The 24,000-nt window shown below is 35.3% G+C and overlaps 1 protein-coding gene across 7 annotated transcripts in view; it reads right to left on the reverse strand.

The window, feature by feature from the left end:
• EPB41L5 (erythrocyte membrane protein band 4.1 like 5) overlaps positions 1–24,000 on the reverse strand; it is a 145,709-nt gene that overhangs the window by 83,630 nt on the left and 38,079 nt on the right. For all 7 annotated transcript variants that reach the window (XM_035702380.2, XM_025429184.3, XM_049097096.1 and 4 more), the window contains exons 4-11: positions 12,938–12,980; positions 11,848–11,926; positions 10,776–10,820; positions 10,547–10,599; positions 6,846–6,966; positions 6,640–6,727; positions 5,627–5,715; positions 2,516–2,585 (exon numbers count right to left, since the gene is read on the reverse strand). In XM_035702380.2, coding sequence (XP_035558273.1) covers positions 2,516–2,585; positions 5,627–5,715; positions 6,640–6,727; positions 6,846–6,966; positions 10,547–10,599; positions 10,776–10,820; positions 11,848–11,926; positions 12,938–12,980 — 588 coding nt within the window. The remainder of the gene's footprint in view (positions 1–2,515; positions 2,586–5,626; positions 5,716–6,639; positions 6,728–6,845; positions 6,967–10,546; positions 10,600–10,775; positions 10,821–11,847; positions 11,927–12,937; positions 12,981–24,000) is intronic.

A 24,000-nucleotide genomic window follows, 5' to 3' on the forward strand; every position in this document is an offset into this window, starting at 1 on the left:
TATGAAAAGATGTTCAATATCACTCATAATAACAGAAATAAAAATCGAACCTACAATGAAATTCCATTTTTCACCTTTCAGATAAAAATGTGACAACTCCCTCTGAGGAAAGAGGTTTGATCCTTGGTAGGATCTGTCAGGACAAATGCACATGTGAACCAGGAAATCCACCTCTAGGAAATTATCCTACAAATACTTGCCAATGTGCAAGCTCATGCATATATAGTGAAAAAATGTTGACTGTGAATTTATTAAATAAATTAGGGTATATCCATTCAGAATACTATGCAGTTTAGTTTGTTTTTGTTTTTGTTTTTTAAAGATTTTATTTACTTTTTTTTCATGAGAGACACTGAGAGAGACAGACAGACAGATGCAGAGGGAGAAGCAGGCTCCAACGCAGGAAGCCCAATGTAGTACTCAATCTTAGTACTGTGGGATCACGACCCGAGCCAAAGGCAGGCGCTCAACCGCTGAGCCACCCAGGTGTCCCTAGTTTGTTTTTTTTTTTTTTTAAATAAGAACAAAGAATCATTTGGGTGCCTAGATGACTCAGTCGGTTAAGCATCTGCCTTCTGCTCAGGTCATGATCCCAGTCAAGTCCCACACTGGGCTCCCTACTCAGTGAGGAGTTTTTTTTCTCACTCTACCCCTCCCTCCTGCTTGTGATCTCTTTTGCTCAAAAAAATAAATAAAATATTAAAAAGACAAAACAAAGAAGCATTCTATATAGTTATATGAAAGATTCCAAAAGTTATCACATAAAGTTTAAAAAGGATTAGTACAGAACAGTCTAAACGCATGGTAAATTCTGCATTAAAAAGAACTGATACACATTTGCTTGTGTGTGTATATAAAATACCTTCAAAAAGATATCTAAGAAGCTAATACTATGTAAGATCAAATTTAAAATGACATTGATTGGGATCCCTGGGTGGCGCAGCGGTTTGGCGCCTGCCTTTGGCCCAGGGCGCGATCCTGGAGACCCGGGATCGAATCCCATGTTGGGCTCCCGGTGCATGGAGCCTGCTTCTCCCTCTGCCTATGTCTCTGCCTCTCTCTCTCTCTCTCTGTGTGTGACTATCATAAATTTTAAAAAATAAATAAATAAATAAATAAATAAATAAATAAATAAATAAATAAAATGACATTGATTGTAAGATACACAATTCTTATGGCCTAAATAAGAACAAGTGTCATCAATTAAATTATGACCATATTTCCTTATCAGATAGAATTATATTTTATTCTTCTTTAAGAACTGCCTTTAGGGTTAGATATAAATATCACTGAATCACATATGCGTTTACATAAAAAGGAAAATATTTGTAAAATAAGTTTTTAGATGCAAAATCTGCTTCAAGTCATTATCAATGCATTTATTGATGATACAATGATCATCCTGTGTATCATTAATAGATTTCTTTTTATTTATTTTTTTTAAGATTTTATTTATTCATGAAAGACAGAGAGAGAGAAAGGCAGAGATGTAGGCTGAGGGAGAAGCATGCTCCAGGCAGTGAGCCTGATGTGGGACTTGATCCTAAGACCGCAGATCAAGCCCGGAGCCAGTGGCAGGTGCTCAACCACTGAGACACCCAGGCGTCCCTAGATTTCTTTTTTAAATGCCCCATTGTCTATATGATTTTCTTCTAAGCTATGTGATAAGGCAATCTTTTGCATGTATCTCCGAAATAAAACTTGAAACTTAGAAAATGTATTTAATTTTCATCTAATTTTCAGAACCTTCTTTTAGGTTCTCTGCTAAGTAGTCCCTCTCACACATCCTTGTGCATACGAGTCTTTTGAACATTGCCCAACTTGCTTTTATCTATATCTATCTATATGTATATGTTTTTCAATTTATTTCTTTGCATGCAATAAAGTTACTTTTTAAATTTATTCATGATTCCATAAGTTTTGACAAATGCATGGAGTCTAGCAACTACCACCAAAATCAGGTTACAGAATCTTGTGCCCCCAAATCCTGTGTGCTGTTCCTTCTGTAGGCAAGCCTCCTCATTCTCCCTAATCTCAAACAATTAGTGATCTGTTCTATTACTATAGGCCTGCCCTTCCCAGATGGTCACATAAAGGAAACCATACAAGTCAATCTTCTGAGTCTGGCTTCTTTCACCTAGCATAATGCATTGAGATACATCCATATTGTGTGTATCAATTAGGAACTAGAGTTAACTGAAAAAAAAAAAAAAATAATGCTTAATTTAGAAGGTTTTCTTAAGGCAGCCCAGATGGCTCAGCGGTTTAGCGCCTGCCTTCGGCCCAAGGTGTGATCCTGAAGTCCCAGGATCGAGTCCCACGTTGGGCTCCCTGCACAGAGCCTGCTTCTCCTCTGTCTGTGTCTCTGCCTCCCTCTGTGTCTCTCATGAATAAATAAATAAAATCTTAAAAAAAAAAAAAAAAAAGAAAGAAAGAAAGGCTTTCTTAAAGAATATTAGACTTGAGTTACCACACAACATCATCATTGTTAGAATAAGTAATGCAAAGTTCCTACCTGAACATCATCTTCTACAACCACCAGAGTTAATTTATTCTTCTTAAAATCCAATCTGGTTATCTTGGGCCTATAACAATATAACAATATCAGAATAAAAATCAGATTTAAAATAAATGTCCTCTAAATTAAAAGGAAATGTTTGTTGTTACTTCTAGCACATTAATCATCTAACTGCTAAAATGAAAACAGCTAAGAGGGTAAACATAACTCTGCCATGGCACTGCCCATCAACAAAGCCTCCAATCTAAAAATATTTAGGATAACAGAAAAAAATTTCAAAAGCAGTATCTGTAACAAACCAATGCTGCACATATATCAGACAGTAAAAATGTTAAGAAAATAAGGAAATCCGTATATATATTTTATAGGCTCCCAGCTATGGTACAAGAGAGTCTCTATGCCTAGTGTAAAGCAGCAGCATAGGATACAGGAAAGACTAACTATACAGCTTTTTTAAAAGGCATAATAAAAGGAAAAAATCTTGAACTCTATTCTCTATATCAATTTTGGTTTGAGGAAGTACACCTTTAATCTAAAAAAAAAAAAAAAAAAAAAGATTTTTTAAATCTCACTTTATGGGCCCTTTTCCAACTCTATCCCCTACTTGTACTGAAATCCTCAACAACCGACCACATGTGAACTCTGTACTTTTATCAACTGTGAATGTCAAAACACACAACTCTCATTCTAATTTTCAATATAACTTATATAAAAAATGTAATTTTAAGACATAACTTGTTTACAAGAATTGTACAAAAATAAGTATAATACGTGGAGGAGGAGAGGAAGAACTAGCACTTACTTACGTATAACAAATACTTACATAATGCCTATTAAGTGTCAGGTACTCTTATAAGTGTTTTACGTGTATTAAGTCAATTGATTCTCACAATAACCTTTTTTTTTTTTTTTTTTCATTTATTTATGATAGTCACACAGAGAGAGAGAGAGGCAGAGACATAGGCAGAGGGAGAAGCAGGCTCCATGCACCGGGAGCCCGACGTGGGACTCGATCCCGGGTCTCCAGGATCGCGCCCTGGGACCATAACCTTAAAAGGTGGTACAAAAGATGCTTTATCTCTCTGCCTACAGCATTCTCTGGCCATGAATTATGTTCCATCTGCCCTCGGGGCAAGCTGGAAGTCTCAGAGAATTAACACTCAAGGACTGGGTAAATAAATAGCCCAGAGCTCCTTCACCTATCAAAGGACAATTATGAAAATGTTCCACTGAAGTCTCTCAGAAAGTCCCTAGCAGACACACCTGGATTCAAAAATAAATGAAATATAATCAACTTTTTGAGGGAAAATAATTTTCAAACTAAAATTCTAATCTCAGCCCAATTATCAAGAAAGTATAAAAGACTAATCCATTTTAAGGCATCCAAGGATTCAAAAAATTTACCTCCTACACCATGCTTCTCTTAGGCAGTTACTTGAGTATATATATCAGAATAAACAAAAGAAAGAAAGGAAAATACAGGAAGAAACATAGGATCCTAGCTGAGAAAATAGATAAAAACTGCAGAGTAGCTAGGAGAGCAGACAGTTCCAGTTGGAACAGAAGAATCATTTAATGCAACCCTGAGGATTTGAAAGAATTTAAGGATATGACAAAGGCAGGTAATTCAAAGGCTACAAGAAGGGAGGAAGGGGAGCCAAGAACCTCAGAAAAAACAAAAACCTATATAGGCAAAAGAAAAAAATGTAATCCCCCTTGTGATCTCAAGGATTTCCTGGCTGATCAAAAGAAAGACAGGATCATGAGATAGCAGTATTGTGCAACAAACTTTACTGAGAGGCGTTTGGACAAGGTTGCATGGGAAAGACAGTCCTTGACCTTCCAGAGGTGACTGCACAAAGCTACCACCAAAGAAGGGGAAAAGGGCAAAGGAACTTATAGGAGAGAGGGGGATCAGAGAGAAGACTTAAGTGTCTACTCAATGGCTTCAGCAGCAAGTAGGGAGTCTCTGGGTCAGAGAACTCTGAAGGGCAGTAGTGGTTCTGGGTCTCTTAGAGCTACAGGATTTGTCTTCTCTGTGAAGAGCAGATGTCGGGTACAATTTACAGTGGGACATGTAAACCAGGCAGGCTCTAAGTCATTAAAAATATACCTATCGGGCTATAAGTAAATTAATTGGGCGTACAGGAATTTGAATTTCATGTTGGTGGGCTTTGAGCTAACAATCCTGGCGTGCTGCAAAGAAGTACACAACCCAGGGGCCCATCTTTGGCTCCTGAATGTAACACCAGTACACTATGAAGCTCTATACCAGTTCTGACAAAGGATAACAATATGACCACTATTTCTTATTTCTTAATTCTCAGTTTTTAGAACAAACCAGACAAGATGTAAAGAACTTAAATATGGCTACAAAATACAAGTAAAATCTATCCTTGTTATAAAATACAAATATAATTTAAAAATATGAATGACAGAAGTTGGAACCTATGGGCGTCTGAGTGGCTTCAATCAGTTTAGTCTGCCTTCAGCTCGGGTCATGATCCCAGGATCCTGGGATTGAGTCCCAAGTTGGGCAGCATTCTGCTCAATGGGGAGTCTGCTTCTCCCCCTCTTCCCTGCTCATGTTCTATCTCTGTCTCTCTCTCTCTCTCTCTGAAATAAATAAATAAAATATTAAAAAAAAAAAGAATTTGGGATCTAATAAGAGAAGCATAACTTAAAAGGAGGGGCAAATTATCTTCCTTTTACATACCAGGGAGTAGGGAGTAATGAGACTGTCTGTGGAACAAGAAGTACTAAAAACAGTCATGTAAAAAAAAATAAATGAATAAAATAAGAAATAAAAATTAAAACAGTGATGTAACTACATGATCGCAGAGTGCCCATGTGAATATTTAATACATGTAGAAATATAAAATATATCAAGAGATATATTCTGACACCTTGAAACTGAAGGAAAAAATGGAAGAGTTTTAAAATTTACCTCTGAGAGGTAGGACTAAAGATGGGTAAGGGGAAACATTTACAGTTTTTTCAGAATTATTTGATTTTCAAAATCTGTTTTATGTATTAACTTGACAGAAACGATTTTTACTCATTAAAAAAAAAAAAAAAGTAAGTATCTGTAACATTAACTCTGCTTACCAAAAAAATAAGCCAATTTTGGTCTCTCCTTCAAAAACAAGGACTCCTGTCGGAGTTAGTCCCAAGCTATAGTCATTCCCATCTCTAGCCTAATTTAAAGAGAACAAAATGGGTTATCTTTATTTACATAAAACAGATTTCACATTTTCACACAATAGTTTATTTTCACATTGAATTATATTAACTATATACAGGCTAATATTAATATGCAAAGTGTTTTCAACAATCAGAATATCCAATACAACAGTCTCAGGAAAATTCATGCATTTACTTTACACTAACACCTTAAAGTATTATGATCACTGAAAATACATAGGTATACTTCCACTAAAAAGAAAGCTCTTATGGATTCTGCCCATATTCTATTTACCACTTAAATTACAAATTTTTAAGAAGACTTTCTTTTTGGAAAAATTTAGCTACTTAAACTAGAAATAGGGATGCCTGGGTGGTTCAGCAGTTGAGCATCTGCCTTCAGCTCAGGGAGTCCTTGTGTCAGGCTCCCCACAGGGAGCCGGCTTCTCCTTCTGCCTATATCTCTGCCTCTCTCTCAGTGTCTCTCATGAATGAATAAATAAGATCTTTAAAAAAATAAACTAGAAATAAATCACTATACAAACTGTATTACTGCTTATCAAAGTGCTCTCAAGCTATACATTTTCAACTTCCTAAATTATTTTAATTTTTAAATAGCCTACTCAGCTTAAGTGATACAAGATGATACGAACATGAAGTGAAATAATAAAAAGTAGCTTAAAAATCTAAAAAAATATAACAGTAACACCTTAAAAGCACAGATATACCTTTTAGGAGATTTTGGTTGTTTCTCTTCTTTCTCATAATGAGTCTTTATGTGAGATTCTCGTATTTAATCTCAACGTTTACAACACATCCAAAGTACCCAGTACTATATTATGCCAAGTCAATGCACTCCCTCATACTGGAAAATGCCATAGTTATCTTGAATCTCAAAGAAATAAACTTTTTAATAAGCATCACAACATAGTGCTTACCTTGACTACATGCATATCAACCCCATACATTTCTAACCATTTGGCTTTATTCAGGTAATTGGTTTCAGCTTGTGCTGGTGTTTGACCTCTGAAATTTTAAAAATAATAATGTTCAAAATAATAATATAAATTTTATACCAAGAACAGAAATAGAAAACAAATACAAAATCACTCTGGCCAGAAAAGTGTGATCAAATGTCAAGTACCTGTACTCCTTCCATTTCTCAAAAATAGCCAGCTCCATCTCTTCAGTCTGAATGGGCACGAACCTGAACTCAGATACAAGTTCAGGACTATGCTCAGCAAGATCATAGTCACCAAGTTCAGCTATAAACATAAATTCCACAAAGTTATATTTTGTTAAGCAGTTTATTCCCTGCTGAATCATTCTTCAATACTCATTTTATTAATAAAAACTCTTAAGAGGATTAGAAAAATTCTTTTCTTAAACTACCAGTAAGTCATAACACCCAGATCATTCCCAAAACCAAATCTAGCTTAGACTAACAATTTGTCAACATCTATACACACAATCACATACTTGTGGTTGGTGGTATATTTTCAAATAAATGTGTTTCTGCTCATTTATTTCATAAATTATAGGGCTTAGCTTTTGAAAACTTCTTTCTGGACTTCCTTAGAGAAATACATTTTGACCTTATGACAAATAAACAAAAAATATTTAGCAACCTTTAAAAAAACAATTAGCAGGCATCTATTAAGAATCTAATATGCAGAGGGGCCCCTGAGTGGCTCAGTTGGTTAAGAATCCAACTCTTTTTTTTTTTTTTTTTTTTTTTATGATAGTCACACAGAGAGAGAGAGGCAGAAGAAGAAGCAAGCTCCATGCACCAGGAGCCCGACATGGGATTCGATCCCGGGTCTCCAGGATCGCACCCTGGGCCAAAGGCAGGCGCTAAACCGCTGAGCCACCCAGGGATCCCAAGAATCCAACTCTTGATTTCAGCTCAGGTCATGATCTCATGATCATGAGATTAAGCCCCGCATCAGGCTCCCCACTGAGCATGGAGCCTGCCTAATATTCTCTCGCTCCCTCTCCCTCTGCTCCTTCACATCCCCATTTCGTGCACATGCTCTTAAAAAAAAAAAAAAATCTAATGTGCAGAGAACATGACATCATACACCACTAAAAGATACAGTCTTGAGGTGCCTGGGTAGCGCAGTTGGTTAAGCACTTGACTCTTGATTTCAGTCAAGGTCATGATCTCAGGGTCAGGGGATCAAGCCCCAGGTTGGGCTCCATGCTCAGCACGGAGTCTACAAGTCCCTCTCCCTCTGCTACTCCCCCTATTTGCACTCTCTTTCTCTCTCAAATAAATAAAATCTTAAAAAAAAAAAAAGGATATAGTCTCTGTCCTGGAATTGTAAATTGTTAATCCTAAAGAAATAACTGACAGAAAAATAAGTAAAAAATATTTGGGGAAAGGAGACAGTAGGAAAAACCCTCGACAATGTACAAACATTTATGTACTCATCTGTGGTTACTTACCTCTGAACTAAGGGTTTGGGGGATCAGGGAAAGGAATTCTAATTTTCTATACTTCAGACAATTTTCCTTAAAAGAATATTTTACTCATTTAAAAATTTAAAAACTTCCATTCTTATTAAAAAATCCAGCTGTGTAGGAAGACATATATAGATCTTGAGATAATAATAAAAATGATAGTAACTCATTATTTATTGAACATTGATTCTACACCCTTAGATATGTTACAGATATACTGTCATCTATTTTCTCAACAACTCTGGAAAACATTTATTAACATGCCCTCTAGATTACTTTAAGAAGCACCAAACCAAATGGGCTTACCCAAGTTGTTTGGGATATATACTAAAATGGAAAGGAAAAAACTGAATCAGAAGTATGAAAAAAATTAGTAACAAACTATTCTGATAAAATATAAAATCATAAATGTGAAACAAAGAACTCATTTTATGTAGACGGGAGTAGTACTTCAGCAAATTTATTCTTAAGGACCTTAAGACTTAGTTTTGCCAAACTATTATACATGAGACAAAGAGATACACAAGATATGACATGAAATGTGAAGGAATCATGTAAATAATAGTGCCATGGGTGAAAAAGAAAGTAGGAAAAAGCTTTTACTTAGGAAAAAATGTAATAAGTAGAGTTAAGAGATAACAAAATGAGCCACAATGCATGAATCAAACAGTAAGTTTTTAGTAAGCACTACCTTGAATAGTGCTTTGGTAAATACACAAAAATATATAAAAATCACATTTTCAGGAAGCACATACCTTGGCTGTCATGAAACTTACACAATGAGACACAGAAAGAACATATGAGGCCATAAGTAGAACACATACATTGAAAAAGACAGCTTTTCAAAGTTTAGAATTAATCAATCTCACATAGGAATAAGATGTAAAAAAAAAAAGTGTGCTTTCAGGATGCATGCAGTTATATTCTTCTGATTATTACAATGCTAGAAGCATAGCATTTCCAAGCTAGTATCTGACTTTCTGCAGATGCAAAAATAAATTTTAATGTAGACAGACTAGGATAGTAGATGGAGGCAGGTAGATAATTTACATTGAAATTTTGAAAATTTGAAAGTCAACTTCACAAGCTTCATTTTAAGATAAGTGGAAATAATACCTACTTTACGTTGACCATTTCTTTTTCATAATTACTATGAATTTTTTTAATTTTTCATTTTTTGAAGTACAGGGTTGCCTGGGTGGCTCAGTTGGTTAAGTGTCTACCTTTGGTTCAGGTAGTGATGCATGGGTCCTGGGCTTGAGCCTCACACTGGGCTCTCTGCTCACCAGGGAGCCTGTTTCTCCCTCCCACTTGTGTTCTCCCTCTCTGATAAATAAATAAAATCAGAAATTTCTTCTGGGTGCCAATCCCTCTATCACTAGGAAAATATGCTTTCTTAAATAGGGGAAGCATGAAATAAGCAGAAATATTAGATTTACCAAAAAACATAAAAATTTTGTCTTATTATTATCCATATAATTGCAAATAAATACTGATCCTAGAGGGACTAGGGATAAATATGTAATCATAAAAAAAAAAAAAAGTATAAGGGTGCCTGGGTGGCTCAGTGGTTGAGTGTCTGTCTGCCTTTGGCTCAGGTCATGGTCTCAGTGTCCCAGGATCAAGTCCTACACCACGCTCCCCATGGCAAGCCTGCTCTCTCTGCCTCTCTCCCTGTGTCTGTCATGATAAGTAATAAAATCTTTAAAAAAAAAAGTATAAATGCCTTCTTAATCATTAAATTTTATTTGTATTCTAGTATATACAAATACTGCGATATAATATTTACTTCTGTTTTGTGAATGAAGTCTGAAATTATAATTTTCTTAATTTATAGTTTTCTTTCTTCCTCTTTTTATGTCAATTTTTTCAGAAAAAATAAGCTTAACAGTATTTGGTCAATATAACAAGACATAAAAACAGTGAGTTTTTCATTAATCTCATATCCTAGAAAATACTTTTTTATTGTTAAAATAACCTTCAGGAACTTTTAAATACGCTTGAAGTATTTCTTTCATGGATTCATTTTTATGAATAAAACTAAAGAAAGCAAAACTTTTGTGGCTATTACAAAAATTTACTCCTATAGCCCTGCATTTTTTTTCAAGGAAAAAAAAAAAGCAGAAGGTCCCATTATACTTATCAAGTCAACTACAATTCTAGTTTGAAAACAAGGTATACAGATGGAAAGGGAGCAAACATAATGAAAGGGAAAGAAAAGAAGGCAATGTTCTAAAAACAAGTGAAAGTAATAGGGTTGGATATTGATACAAGTTTCCACAACAGTGGTGTTACTTTTCTTGCACATCACTTTGAATCTTTTGAAATTCTTAACAAAAAAGAATTGCTTTTTTCTTAACAGTCAACATAAGAATTGCTTACCTTGCAGATTATAAGCTGCCAACTGAACTGCTGTATCAAAGGGACACTCTAATCTAAGACCAAAACACAAATTTGTTAGACAAGTCAACTTCACAAGCTTCATTTTAAAATAAGTGGAAATAATATACTTTACGTTGACCATTTCTTTTTCATAATTACTATGAATTTATTTTTCAAAATAATTTTCAACTACTTAATATGTGGTTTACCTTAAATAACTAATACTCACTTTCCACTGAGAATATCTTGTTTTAACTGAAGAACAAATAAATACCTAAGAAAAATAAAAGGCACGCATTTAACTAAACAGAAAAATCTACTTTGAAAAATAATCGTACCCTTCTAATTTGAGAAGAAACATTCTTAAATATACAATTTTACCCACAACAGAATCTGTATAATTAAAAAAAAAATGTGAAAAAATGGGGACAATAAGCATCAGGAGGATGGTAGCATATCCATAAGATAACAGCAAGGAATAGGTGGCCACAGAGTACAGTCCAACCCTTAAGGTTACAGGTTTTAAGCAAATTATTGAGACTGAACTCTGTGATCCAATTTAACATTAATCTTACAATACAAGCCACCTCAATGTGAAAGGATACAGACATGTATGTAACTATGGAGATTAACAATAATCTCATGGCAGAGTATTCAAGAGGAAATCTTTCTAAAAGGACTCAACAACTCAGTTTTTACTTAATAAATAGTATGTGTGTATGAATCAGGGATTTACCATATAGAGTGAGTGAATAAATGAGAAGGAGGCAGGACAAAATAAAATAAAAAAATAAAATAAAATAAAAATAACTGTATATAACCTACTTAAAGTTTATTTAAGACTATTCAAACCAAATCAGGATCTAATATTTTTCATCAGTCAATGGCATTTCAATAGGTAAAGAAAGTCAGGAGCCAATCTGAATAAACTCCCAGTGGCCAAAGATAGATCATTTTGAACATCAATAACTGTGACATGCCAATACAAACACACCAGTCCTGTTTAAAATCCCTAAGTTGACAATTATTCTTTAAAAAAAAAAAAAAAAAAAAGAACTCACTAGTTACCTTTAGAGAACGCTATGGAACCAACTCTTTATTTTGAAATTGACCAAAGGAAAAAAAAAAATCCTACACTTAAAAACACTGTTCCAAATGAAATTCTATTGTCTGAGGTCTTACAATCAAAAGCAAGAGATCCATTTCATTAGTGATGTACAAGCTGGAAAGAATTATAAAGGCAACCTTCCAACATTTTTAGCTAGGTTTAGCCTGTACAGGTCTATAGAGAATAGTCTTACCGGGTTAGCTCTTCCCGAAGATTATTTGGTTCTGAAGAATAAAATTTAACTCGAAGATGCAGACAATAGGGTGAACCAACTGTCATTAAAAAACAAAAACAAAAAATAATGTTAAGTTTTTAAGGAACTATTCATTCAAATAGCAAGAATTTTCAGTCAGTAAATTTATGAAAAAATCTACTCAAGTGGGGACAGAAGACAAGTTATTGTGGCAATATTTTACATACCAAAATATTGTATGACCTAATTAAAGCCTGATAGGCTAACACAAAAAAGATCAATCAGTAGATTTCTTTAAATGTACCAACCATCATACAGTACTATTAGAATCAGCTGTCCTCCCAAGAATAGATTGCTCTAGATGAATCCTAACAGTTTGGGGCCAAATGCATCAAACACAAGTCTTAACTATGTAATCTAATACAAGCTTAACTATGTAATCTAACAGCCCTAAAAAAAACCTGCCAAGCTGTATTTCTTGGGTACTAATGCCTAGGTTATTAACTGTTCATAGCAAATTCCCCCACACTTTCCAATTCATTTCACTTACTTCATTCACTAACTTCTAAATTCTCGGTGGCTTTACATTATCTTGTAAAGCCAAAAGTTGAGGTGCTCTGAAACCTCTTAAAACAAATGACAAGTGGGATGGCAAACTGGACATTGGTATCTTCCCCTGATTTGTTAGGAATGATACATTTTATGTGAATTGTTTCACTTCATTATTCTTAATTTCTAAAAGCTACAACTTTAAAGTCTCAAAATATTTTATAAAGCAGGGCAGATGCCAAACAGGAAAATTCCAATGTACGAAATTATTAAAAGTTAAGCACCTCATGAGAACTCAATCTCTTTTGCAAGTTACAAACCTTTCTATGGGAAATAAACTGTAAAGTACCTGACTCTAGATTACTACTAACCCCATATAATTTAGGAGGTGGGTCAGTGTATCAAATTGAAATTATCTTTAGAAAGCAGAGATGCTAAGAAATACATCTGAAACATGATCTCTTTATTAGGAATCAGTTTCTAATATATAATTACATATAACTGAATTTTACTTTTTGTTCACAGTATTTCCAACACTTACTTTTTACTTGCTTTTTGATGCTCTTTGTACCATCTAACCAGTGCTGAAAACAAAAACAAAAATCAGATGTTAAGCAAATGATACAACTCAACATTATCATTAATAAAAGTTAATTTTCATTATGCTTCTGTGATAACTAGAAGGAAATATTTCACAAGAGAAAAAAGAATGAATGAAAATGGGTGGAGGATTATCTGCCAACATCTACAGCAAGCTTACGACACACAAGCAAAAAATGACCTAAAACCAGATATAGGACTAATTTTTAAAAAATATTTTATTTATTTAAGAAGAGGGAGAGAGCAAGAGCAGGAGGTGTGAGAAGCAGAGAGAGGGACAAGCAAACTTCACGTTGAGCGCAGAGCCCAATTTAGGGCTCAATCCCAGGATCCTGAGATCATGATCTGGGCTAAAATCGAGTCAGTCACTCAACCAACTGAGCCATCCAGGCAACACCCAGATAAATGACCTCTTAAAACATTTCTTCTGCTCCCTCACAGTAACAAGGGTGGTATTTTATTTTATTTTTTTTTTTAACCTTTTTTTTTTTTCTCAACTTTATACTATTACAGCATATTCACTTGTCATTTCAAGTTCCTAGTAATTAGTTTTATTTTTTATTTTTATTTTTTAAATTTTTATCTATTTATGATAGTCTCACAGAGAGAGAGAGAGAGAGAGAGAGAGAGAGAGAGAGAGGCAGAGACACAGGCAGAGGGAGAAGCAGGCTCCATGCACCGGGAGCCCAACGTGGGATTCGATCCCGGGTCTCCAGGATCGCGCCCTGGGCCAAAGGCAGGTGCCAAACCGCTGGCGCCACCCAGGGATCCCAAGGGTGGTATTTTAAATCCTGCCCTTAGTTTTTCTATTTCCCAAAAAAAATGATTATTTCAAAAACTGTTAAAATTAGAAAAAAGAAAGTATTCTCATATTCCAGTGCCTGGTTCATTCTTGTAATAAAAATGTTAAGATTTACTAGGGCACCTGGTGGGGTGCCTGTGTCTCTGGCTGGCGCGTGCGCTCTCTGTCTCTGTGTGTCTCTCATGAATAAATAAATAAAATCTTAAATAAATAAATAAATACCTGTGTATTAAAAAAAGTTTACAAAACAGATACTACTCACAAGTAGTACTTTGAAAGAGCCTATACAATAAAATTAGATCTATCTCATAACTAAGGCCCCACCTATTAAATGAATCAGTCTTTGCTCCTGGGCTTTACAAATGAAAAATGGTAACACTGTGACTAGCTGACTTCTGGTTTCAAAACTAATAGCCTTTTGATTTTTGTAACCTCTCCACTATGAAATGTCTGTAACACAAACAGACTTAAGACACAATTCCAGAGACTTCCACAGATAAACCATTCCCAGCTCACTTCTCATCACTATTAATCCCTTTACAACACCAAGTCCTAACAGTGACAGGATACACTCACCCAACTAAGATATACATGATTGTGTTCTCTCCAGCATGCTTACAATTCCAAGCACCCTAAAAACGAAATAAGTGTTCTTGTGCTAACTAGTTCACAGAGCTAAAGAATCCAGTTTCAGAAATCCAGATAGGCAATGAGCGGATAAACAAGGCTGCATTGTTAATAGCCTTGTAACCATTTGCTTTTCTTGCCAATTATTTGCCTAGCCTCTTCTCTCCATTCTCCCCCAAGATCCAAAAAGTGAAATTCACAAAACTACCAGTGTGGAGCAAAATACCTCTGCATGTTGAAATAAGATGCTCAGTAAACATTTCAAAAGGCAATTAAATACTATGCAATATTTTCTCTGGATTCTGAGTGTGTAAGCCATTTAGTCAGCCATCTCTCATCTTTTTTTTTTTTTTTTTTAAGATTTTATTTTTAAGTAATCTCTGTACCTAACATGGTACTCAAACTCACAATCCCCTGACTGAGCTAGCCAGGAGCTCCAGCCATCTCTTCTCTTTTAATAAATTTGGCTAGACATTGACTTTTAAGCCTATTTCAATCCAGTAACTGTTCAGTTTTACACATCCCTCCAATAGAATCCTAGGCTAGCCAGTAGAAACACAATTCAATCTATTAGCAGAAAAGATTTCAATCTAGTACAGCAAAAAGTTGGGATCCCTGGGTGGCACAGCGGTTTAGCGCCTGCCTTTGGCCCAGGGTGTGATCCTGGAGACCCGGGATCGAATCCCACGTCGGGCTCCCGGTGTATGGAGCCTGCTTCTCCGTGCCTATGTCTCTGCCTCTCTCTCTCTCTCTCTGTGACTATCGTAAATAAATAAAAATTAAAAAAAATATATATATATATATATAATATAGTACAGCAAAAAGTCCATTTCATGGCCAATGCCAGCAACTCACTGTCCCAAAATCCCAAACTTAGTTATGCTAATACCTACTATAGCCTGATGCCAACCACATATTGCATATAAGATAAAATTAGTTTTTATACCCCAGATTGTCTTCTTCCCACAACATGAATCTAGGAGTTCTCTATCTTCAGGTTTTAACTACTCTACTGCAAGGAATTAACAGGTTGGTCGCCTGGGCAGTTTTACGAGCCTATGGTTAGGGAGACATCTACACCATATGAGTGCAAATGAGCACAACCCTTCCAGGAAGCAATTTAACAAAGCCTTAAAAATAATTGTCTTTGGGGGTGCCTGGATAGCTCAGTCAGCTAAGTGGCTGCCTTCAGCTCAGGTCATGATCCCAAAGGTCTTGGGATCAAGCCCCACATCAGGATCCCTGGTCACTGGGGAAGCTAGTTTTTCCCTCTACCACTCCCATTTGTTTCTATCTCTGTCAAATAAAATCTTTTTTAAAAATAATAATAATTGTCTTTGACACAGCAATTCTACATCTAGAAATAATTATGGATGGTACAGACTTACTTACAAGGAATTATGTGAAAGTTACGACAATATACATACGCAACAACAGTGAACTGGTTAAATAAGGTAGGATAGACTACCATGCAGCAACTAAAAACAAGGGAAGCAGATATTTAAGGATCTGGAAAATCATTTATAATATATTGCTGAATTTTAAAAAGCAGGGTATAAAATACTGTCTTATCAAAATATACAAATTTGTATATAAAAACATGTTTTTGTTTTGGACTGAGACGATCTACAACAAAACAGTAACAAATGTTCTCTCAGGGTGGTGCATACTGCTGTGATAATTTTTCTTCTTCGTGCTTTCCTCTATCTTCAACTTGCTCTACAATAAGCAAGTATTATTTAATATACTCATGGATTCCTTATTTTATATAAATAATATATTCATATGGTTTAATTTGGGGATGGTATCAAAAGGAATATGGTCAACAGTCCCTCTACTCCCACCAAAAGGCCACCCCCTCATATTCCCAATTTCTATCACCACATGCACCCCCTGACAAGACATTACTGGTTTCTGACTCCTTCCAGAGTTTCTTCAAACGGAGGAGGAAAAAAAAACTGTGTGTGTGTATGTACTGGTAAAGCCTAGAGAACATTAACAATGGACTGAACATCAATAGGCTAACTATAAATTTTGACAGATAAACTGAGAAATATAAAGGAAACATTAATATAAGAGAGAATACATACTATTTCAAAAACAATCTTTCTTACATAGTTATAACTTAAACTTTTCCCTGTGCAAGAACATGTGAGGGCTAGTCTTTTTAACTTGTACCCTACTATTTTGAGAATCACATTAAACATAAAATCATCCCAGTGAGATAAAAGATCAGAGTTTTCTTCCAAGCAGGCATTTTAGTCTGTTCTTTACCTGCATATAGCAACAGCTTCTAATATCTGAACTGCCTTAAGATGATCCAAACTCAGATAATGAGTCAAGCACATTTTAAAGTGAAATTTAGGAGCTAGGGAGTTCTGGGTGACGTTCTTCTGGAGAAGGTCTGAGTTCATGTTTGCATATTCTCAAGTCTGTTTTCTTTCATCTCCTCCACATTCCAAGCCCAGGGACTGGAAAATTCAGAGTTCAGAGACAGGCACTGAAAGGATTTTCCTTCAATCATGGTCTTTAGGAGTTGAATTTAAATTACATTAGAAGATAAAGGTGAGAGAATACAGATTCTTGGATGCTTAGTATAAAATTAATACAGTTCTCTTTCCTCATCATGCCTTAAAAAGGAAACAAACTCCCCTCTTAATTTCCTAATTTTAAAGTGTGGTTGATAAACTTAGACATCAAAGGATGTGGGAAGCCACATTTCTTTCCATCCTATTGAACTGGGCATGAAAGAACAATTATTTACTTGTGTGTGTTTTAAAATATAAATTCGTAATCACAAACACACTAGACATACTAAATCAAAGAATCACCTAGGCAGCTTTCAAAACACTAACATGCACACACACCTTCATCCCAGAACATAACCGAAACAATCTGTAAACAGCCCTTCAAATAAATGCTTCCGGACTTCTAACTGCCTACACAGCTTTACTAAATAAATGCCCTACTACTTCTGCTCAAAGAGCAGAGTTTAAAACAGAGAAATGTTAATCATCTTTCAAAACAATTCCATCTGCCAAAAATATACCTCCTTTGAAGAGTAGAGGCTTATGCTCTAAATTTGTTTTAAAGAAAATTTTAAACAATTAACAAATGTTAAAAAAAAGAAAAAAAAACCTATGCTATAAAATGGAGAACCAATACAGTGCATTGCTGTATCTAACTGAAAACACTTCAATTAGTCTAGATTCATTATAAATTCTTCCTGGGTGATTATTTTCTTGGTGTTAACAGTCCTGTTATAAGACATTTCAAATGAAGACTTACATAAGCCATTAAAATAGAGTTCCCACTGTGCCGTTCTGTGTATTAATTAATATGCTTAAATTCTTAAAAGTTAAATTCATAGTGGAAATGTAGGTGAGTGAGGCAGGTTTTATATTCACTCTTCAGAGACAGAACATGTAATCTATTTTGGAAATACACTTTTTACAGTTCCTCTTATTTAACAAATATAGGTGTGCCTATGTATGTGTTACAATATGCACATATTTAACATACACGTTATTTATTTCTATATATTTTTCACTCCCCATTACTTTATTGAATTCTATCGTTTGTGTTCTTAGTTAATGTACAATCCAATCATCTGCCCACAGTCACTTTTCCAGCCTTCACAATTTCTGTAACTGTATTTGCTGGCACTTCTATTATGAAATTAAATAGCGCTGGTAATAATAGGCAAATTATCATCCTAATAGAAATGCTTCTATAATTCTTCTATTAACCCAGGGTGGTTGTTGTTATTGTTGTCATTGTTCATGAAATCAAGTATCTGTACAAAGAGAGGAGAGCCACTAAGTAATCGCCACATTTTCTACAAGTGCCACCTATACAGGCCATGCCACACATTCACTCAGCACCTAGAAATGGAAAAAAGTACACCTTCTAAAGCTTGGATAAAACTACACAGACAAAAAGAAGGTCAATTCCATACAGGCCAAAGTCCATTAGGTTTATTCAAAATATTCTGGGGCTAGAAAGAAGGGACTTGACAGGCCACTAATAAAACCACTTGTTAAGAATTCTAGACTAAGGTATTATCTGCACAGCCTCAGATAAGTAAAGGTCAGCAAGACAAACACATCTCACACATTATGCCTACAGTACCTGAAATAGTTGAATTTTAAAACTAGAACAAGAATTGCCTCTTCAGCATTCAGGGAGTTTGGATTTGCTATCAAGGGAATTGACTATTGCAGCCTCCAGTGTGCACCTACACCACATTTATTCTGTGTTAAACTAGACAGTTAGGTGTTTCCTAGCCCTCAGCTTTGGATCTAACATCTTCATCTCCTTTCCATTGACTGCTGTCTTAAATGCCATGAACTTCAACTAATCAAGTTACTTTATTTTCTTTGTAGTAAAGATTTCAGTTTCAATCTTTTTTGAATGTAGTTTCACTTAAGTATATGCGAAAGCAATAACAGCATAAATGAAGGGTTAAACTGTTTAGAATTGGCACACACATCAACTCAGATTCCACTGCTAAAGGCAAGTCACACAGGCAAACCTGGTATCAACTGAAGCAAGAAAGTACAATCCTCTTAAAAACAAAGGCAGGAAACAATGGCATGAAAAACTATATATGACAAATTAAATCAACTGATACTGAATCTTCCTTACATTCCTGAGAATAAACTCCATCTGATCGTAATGTATTACTTATACTTTTAATAGGCTGAATACTCTGTGACAATTTACTTAGGAATTTTACACAGAACAAGAGAAGTTTAAAGAATATATATAGAACCAATACAAGCTATCAAATAAATTTTTTTAAAAAGATAAAAAATGACTACTGACCTGTTAAGACTTCATTTTCTTTCTTTTCCAAGTAACAAGGAAATGCTACCTTTGTTTCCCTTTCCTGAAACATGTCAAAGTGTCTACAATCTAGGTAATTCGTTTTCTCTAAAAAGTTAATGGACCAGGGGCACCTGGGTGGATCAGGCAGTTGAGTGACTCTTGGTTCTGGCTCAGGTCCATGATCTCAGGATCATGAGATTGAGCCCAGACCCGGGCTCTATACTCAGCACAGAATCTGCTTAAATAAGATTCTCTCCCTTGCCCTCTGCCTCTCCCCCACCAAAATAAATAAAGAACAAAGCAACAACAAAAAAAGACTTGATGGACCAGTTAAAATTCTTAGCTCTAAATAGGAAAGCTTGAAAAACTTCACCAAACAGAGGTCACTAACATAGGCCAGAGGGTTAAATCTTGGCCCTGAGACTTATTTTGTTTGGCCCAGACTATATTTTTCTTATTCTTTAAAAAAAATTTATTATGAAATATTCACAAGAAGTTGCAATGATAATAGTGAGAAGTCCTGTGTACCCATCCCCATCTTCCCTCAATGCTTACATCTTCCATAACTACAATACAGTATTATAAAATCAGGAAACTGAACTTGATGCAATGTTCTATATTATTTATTACAAGTTTACACTCCTGTAACTAACACCGCTATCACTATACAGAAACATTCTATTATCACACAAAAAATGTTCACATCATTCCTTTATAGCAAATGTAATATATAGTATATACACTTACCTCCTCTCTAATTTCCTTAAACCATGACAACCATTAATGTGATCTCCATAATTTTGCCTTTTCAAGAATATCATATAAATGGAATTTTACAGTATGTGACCTTTAGAAATTTTTTTTTACTCAGCATAATGCCCTTGAAGTCCATCCAACTTGTGAGTATCCACAGAATCAATAGATTTTTCTTTTCTAATGTTGAATAGTGTTCACAGTTGATTTAATCATCAACTACTGGTCTTTTGTTTTTTTTGCAAATTTTTTTGCTATTACAAATATAGTACAAGTAATCATACACAGGTTTTTGTGAGGAAATAAATTTTCATTTCTCTGGGATAAATGGCCATGCGTGCAAATGCGGAATCATATGGTAAATGTATTTTAGGAAGTTGCCAAATTATTTTCTATAATGGCCATACCATTTTTATATTCTCAATACCACTACATAAGAGATTCAGTTTCTCCACATCCTCAGCAGCATTTGGAGTTGTCATTATTTTTTATTTTAGCTGTTCTAACACATACCTAATGATGATGTCTCATCAAGGTCATTTTTTTTTTTTTTTAAGATTTTATTTATTTACTCATGAGAGACACAGAGAGAGAAAGAGGCAGAAACACAGGCAGAGGGAGAAGCAGGCTCCATGCAGGAAGCCTGACATGGGACTCAATCCCGGGTCTCCAGGATCATGCCCTGGACTGAAGGCAACGTTAACCACTGAGCCATCCGGGCTGCCCTCTCATCAAGGTCTTAATCTGAATTTCCCTGATATCTAGTGATGGTTAACACCTTTTCATGTGTTTATCTGCCATTTGTATATCCTTTTTGGTGAAATGACTCATGTCTTCTGTTTTCTAACTGTTGAGTTTAGGAGTTCTCTATATATGCTAGATTGAGTTCCTTGTCACATACATGGTAAGTATTTTCTCCCAGTGTGTAACTTGGCTTTTTATCATCTTAACTGAGTCTTTCTCAGAACAGAAGGTCTTAATTTTGGGTCACCAGGCTGGCATAGTCGGTTGGGTGGTTTCAGCTCAGGTCAAAATCTAGGGATCCTAGGATCCAGTCCCAGCTCAGACTCTGTGCTCAACGCTGAGTCTGCTTATCCCTCTCTCCTCCCCCAGTTCGTGCTCTAAAATAAATTTTAAATCTTTAAAAAAAAAAAAAAGAGGGTCTTAATCTTGTTAAAGTCCATTTTATCAATATTTTTTTAATGGATTGTGGTTTTTTTTTTTTAATATTCACTTATTTATTCATAAAAGACACAGAAAGAGAGGCAGGGACATAGGCAGAGGGAGAAGCAGACTCCTTGTGGGAAGCTGATGTGGGACTCAGTCACAGGACCCCAGGATCACGACGAGCCAAAGGCAGACACTCAACCACTGAGCCACCCAGGTACCCCTGAATCGTGTTTTTTGTTGTCACATCAGTAACTTCTTCAATCCTTAGGTCCCAAAGATTTCCTGTGTATTTATCTCTAAGTTTTGTTATCTTGTAGTCTATATTTATGTTCATTATTTATTTTGAGTTAATTATTGTACTAATATAAGGTTTAAGTCAAGGCTGATTTTTTTTTTTTTTTTTTTTTTGCCTGATATCCATTTGATCCAGCACCATTCATTATGAGACTATCCTTCTTCCACTGAATTACTTTGGCATTTACAAAAATAAGTTGGTCAGGGTGCCTGGGTGGCTCAGTTGGTTAAGTGTCTGCCTTCGGCTCAGATCATGATCCCAGCATCCTGGGACTGAACCTAGTGTTCTGGGACTTCCCTCAGCAAGGAGCCTGTTTCTCCCTTTCCCTCTGCAACTCCCCCTGCTTGTGCTTTCTCTCTCAAATAAATAAAATCTTAAAAAGACTAAGTTGGTCATACCTCTAAGGACCATTTTTGGGTTCCTGTCTTCTACTAATCTAAGTATCTGTGCTAATACCACAGAGTCTTGACTACAGTAATTTTAAGTTTTGACGATGGGCAGAGCGATTGCTCCCACTTTATTCCTTTTTCAAAACTGTTTTTAGATATTCAGTTCCTTGCCTTTCCATATAAATCTTTTTAAAATGTTGTCTACTGTCTATAAAAGATTTTGTTGGAATTTTGATACAAATTACATGAAACTTTTTTCTAATCCATATACGTGATCTCTCCACTTATTTAGTTCTTTTTCATCAACCAAACTACATTTTAAAATAAAATTTTTAAATGGAAGATTTAACCTACAAATCCAACCAGCTTCTCTTGAAATACCTAAAGATAAATCCAGCAATGTTATTTGGAAACAAATGACTGAAGCTAGGTAGTACCAGCCCCTTTTTAAATAGAAAAGTGATATGCTCCCCATTTCACCAAAATTCCTCTACCACTATTTATTGATCATCAACAGCCTGTTACATGTGGGCCCCAATTTATCATTATGCTGTATTGCTCTGTAACTATCTCTATTAAAAATGGGAAATGAAAACCTATCAAATATGCAGCAACATTCAGAAAAAAAAAAAAAACTATAGTTCTTGGAAGTACATAACCCTATGTCTTTTAAGATGTACTCCAACTTTTTTCCCCTTCTTTTGTTTTTCTGTTTGATCCCAATAGAAATTTGATTTTAAGACTCAAAATTATTCCTCCAAAATAAATCATATATGTTTTCTAGGAAATTATTATAGTTAATTCCTCAACTATTTTGCCAAGTCTTATTGTACCAACCTAAATACACTTGGTATCAAAAGAATTCTTTCTTGTTTGGCTCAAGATATGATATTCCTTCCACACTGGCAAGTTCTATTAAACAAGAGAACTACACAAAATCATCTTTTAAAAACAATACTGGGAGTTCTGCTGTCCTAAGGCAACTCTGTACATATCCTGTTATTTTTATGACAAAAAGTAGTTCCCTAAATTCTTCATCTAGAAATAGTACCATAAAAATTTGTGCACTTGGGGGACCTGAGTGGCTCAGTGGCTGAATGTCTGCCTTTGGCTCAGGTCATGATCTCAGGGTCCTGGGATCAAGTAACACATCGGCTCCCCACCCAGAGCCTGCTTCTCCCTCTGCCTATGTCTCTGCCTCTCTGTCTCTCTCATGAGTAAATAAAATCTTTAAAAAAAAAAAAAATTGCGTAGTGATGAGATTTAAACAGTTTCACCAATAGTACAGAAAAAATTATAAATTTTCAAAAACACTAATTATCATAAAGACTTTAAGAAAACACATGCAAATTAATACCATCACCAGATTCCTCTTAAGCTACAGGTTATTTCTGAAAGAAGGGTTACTAAACAAGAGTCTACAGATGAGATTCAGGAATAACTTAATTGGGGCACCTGGGTGACTCAGGACACGATCTCAAGGTCCTGGAATCAAGCCCCACATCGAACTCCATGCTCAGTGGGCAGTCTGTTTCTCCCTCTCCTTCTGATCTTCCTCCCCACTTGTGCTCTCTTTCTGTCTCAAGTAAATAAATAATTTTTTAAAATCTCATTAAGGAATGACTTAGTTATCTATGTATATACACAGAATATTATATATATGAACATTTTTCCACAGAAAGCATCCTTAGATTTTACCATTACAATTTAAGGTTTAAGATCTTCATTGAACTATATAAAAGGACACTAAATTAAGTTTAGATTTGAAAACAGAGGATAGGGTACTATTCACCAGTCAACAAAAACAAGAGCAACCATAAATCCTAGTATGCCAGAACAATACTGACTTACACTTACTATCCCAACCCTCATCCAGTAAGTACACCCTGGCTCTCTAAAGTGGCTTGGTTTAAAAATGGTCTCAAGAAATAAACAGCAAATCTGAACACATCTGTAACAAGTAAAGAGACGGACTCAATAATCAAAAACCTTCTGACCAATAAAAAAGCCCAGGAGCAAGAGAGCTCCACTGGTGAATTCTACCAAATGCTGAAAGAAAAATTCACACTAACCCTTCTTCACAAGACCTTCCAAAATATAGGAGAGAAGACTTCCCAACTCATCCTTTGAAGCCTGTA

This window comes from Canis lupus, chromosome 19 (genome assembly GCF_003254725.2).
Source record: "Canis lupus dingo isolate Sandy chromosome 19, ASM325472v2, whole genome shotgun sequence".
Lineage (NCBI taxonomy): Eukaryota > Metazoa > Chordata > Mammalia > Carnivora > Canidae > Canis > Canis lupus.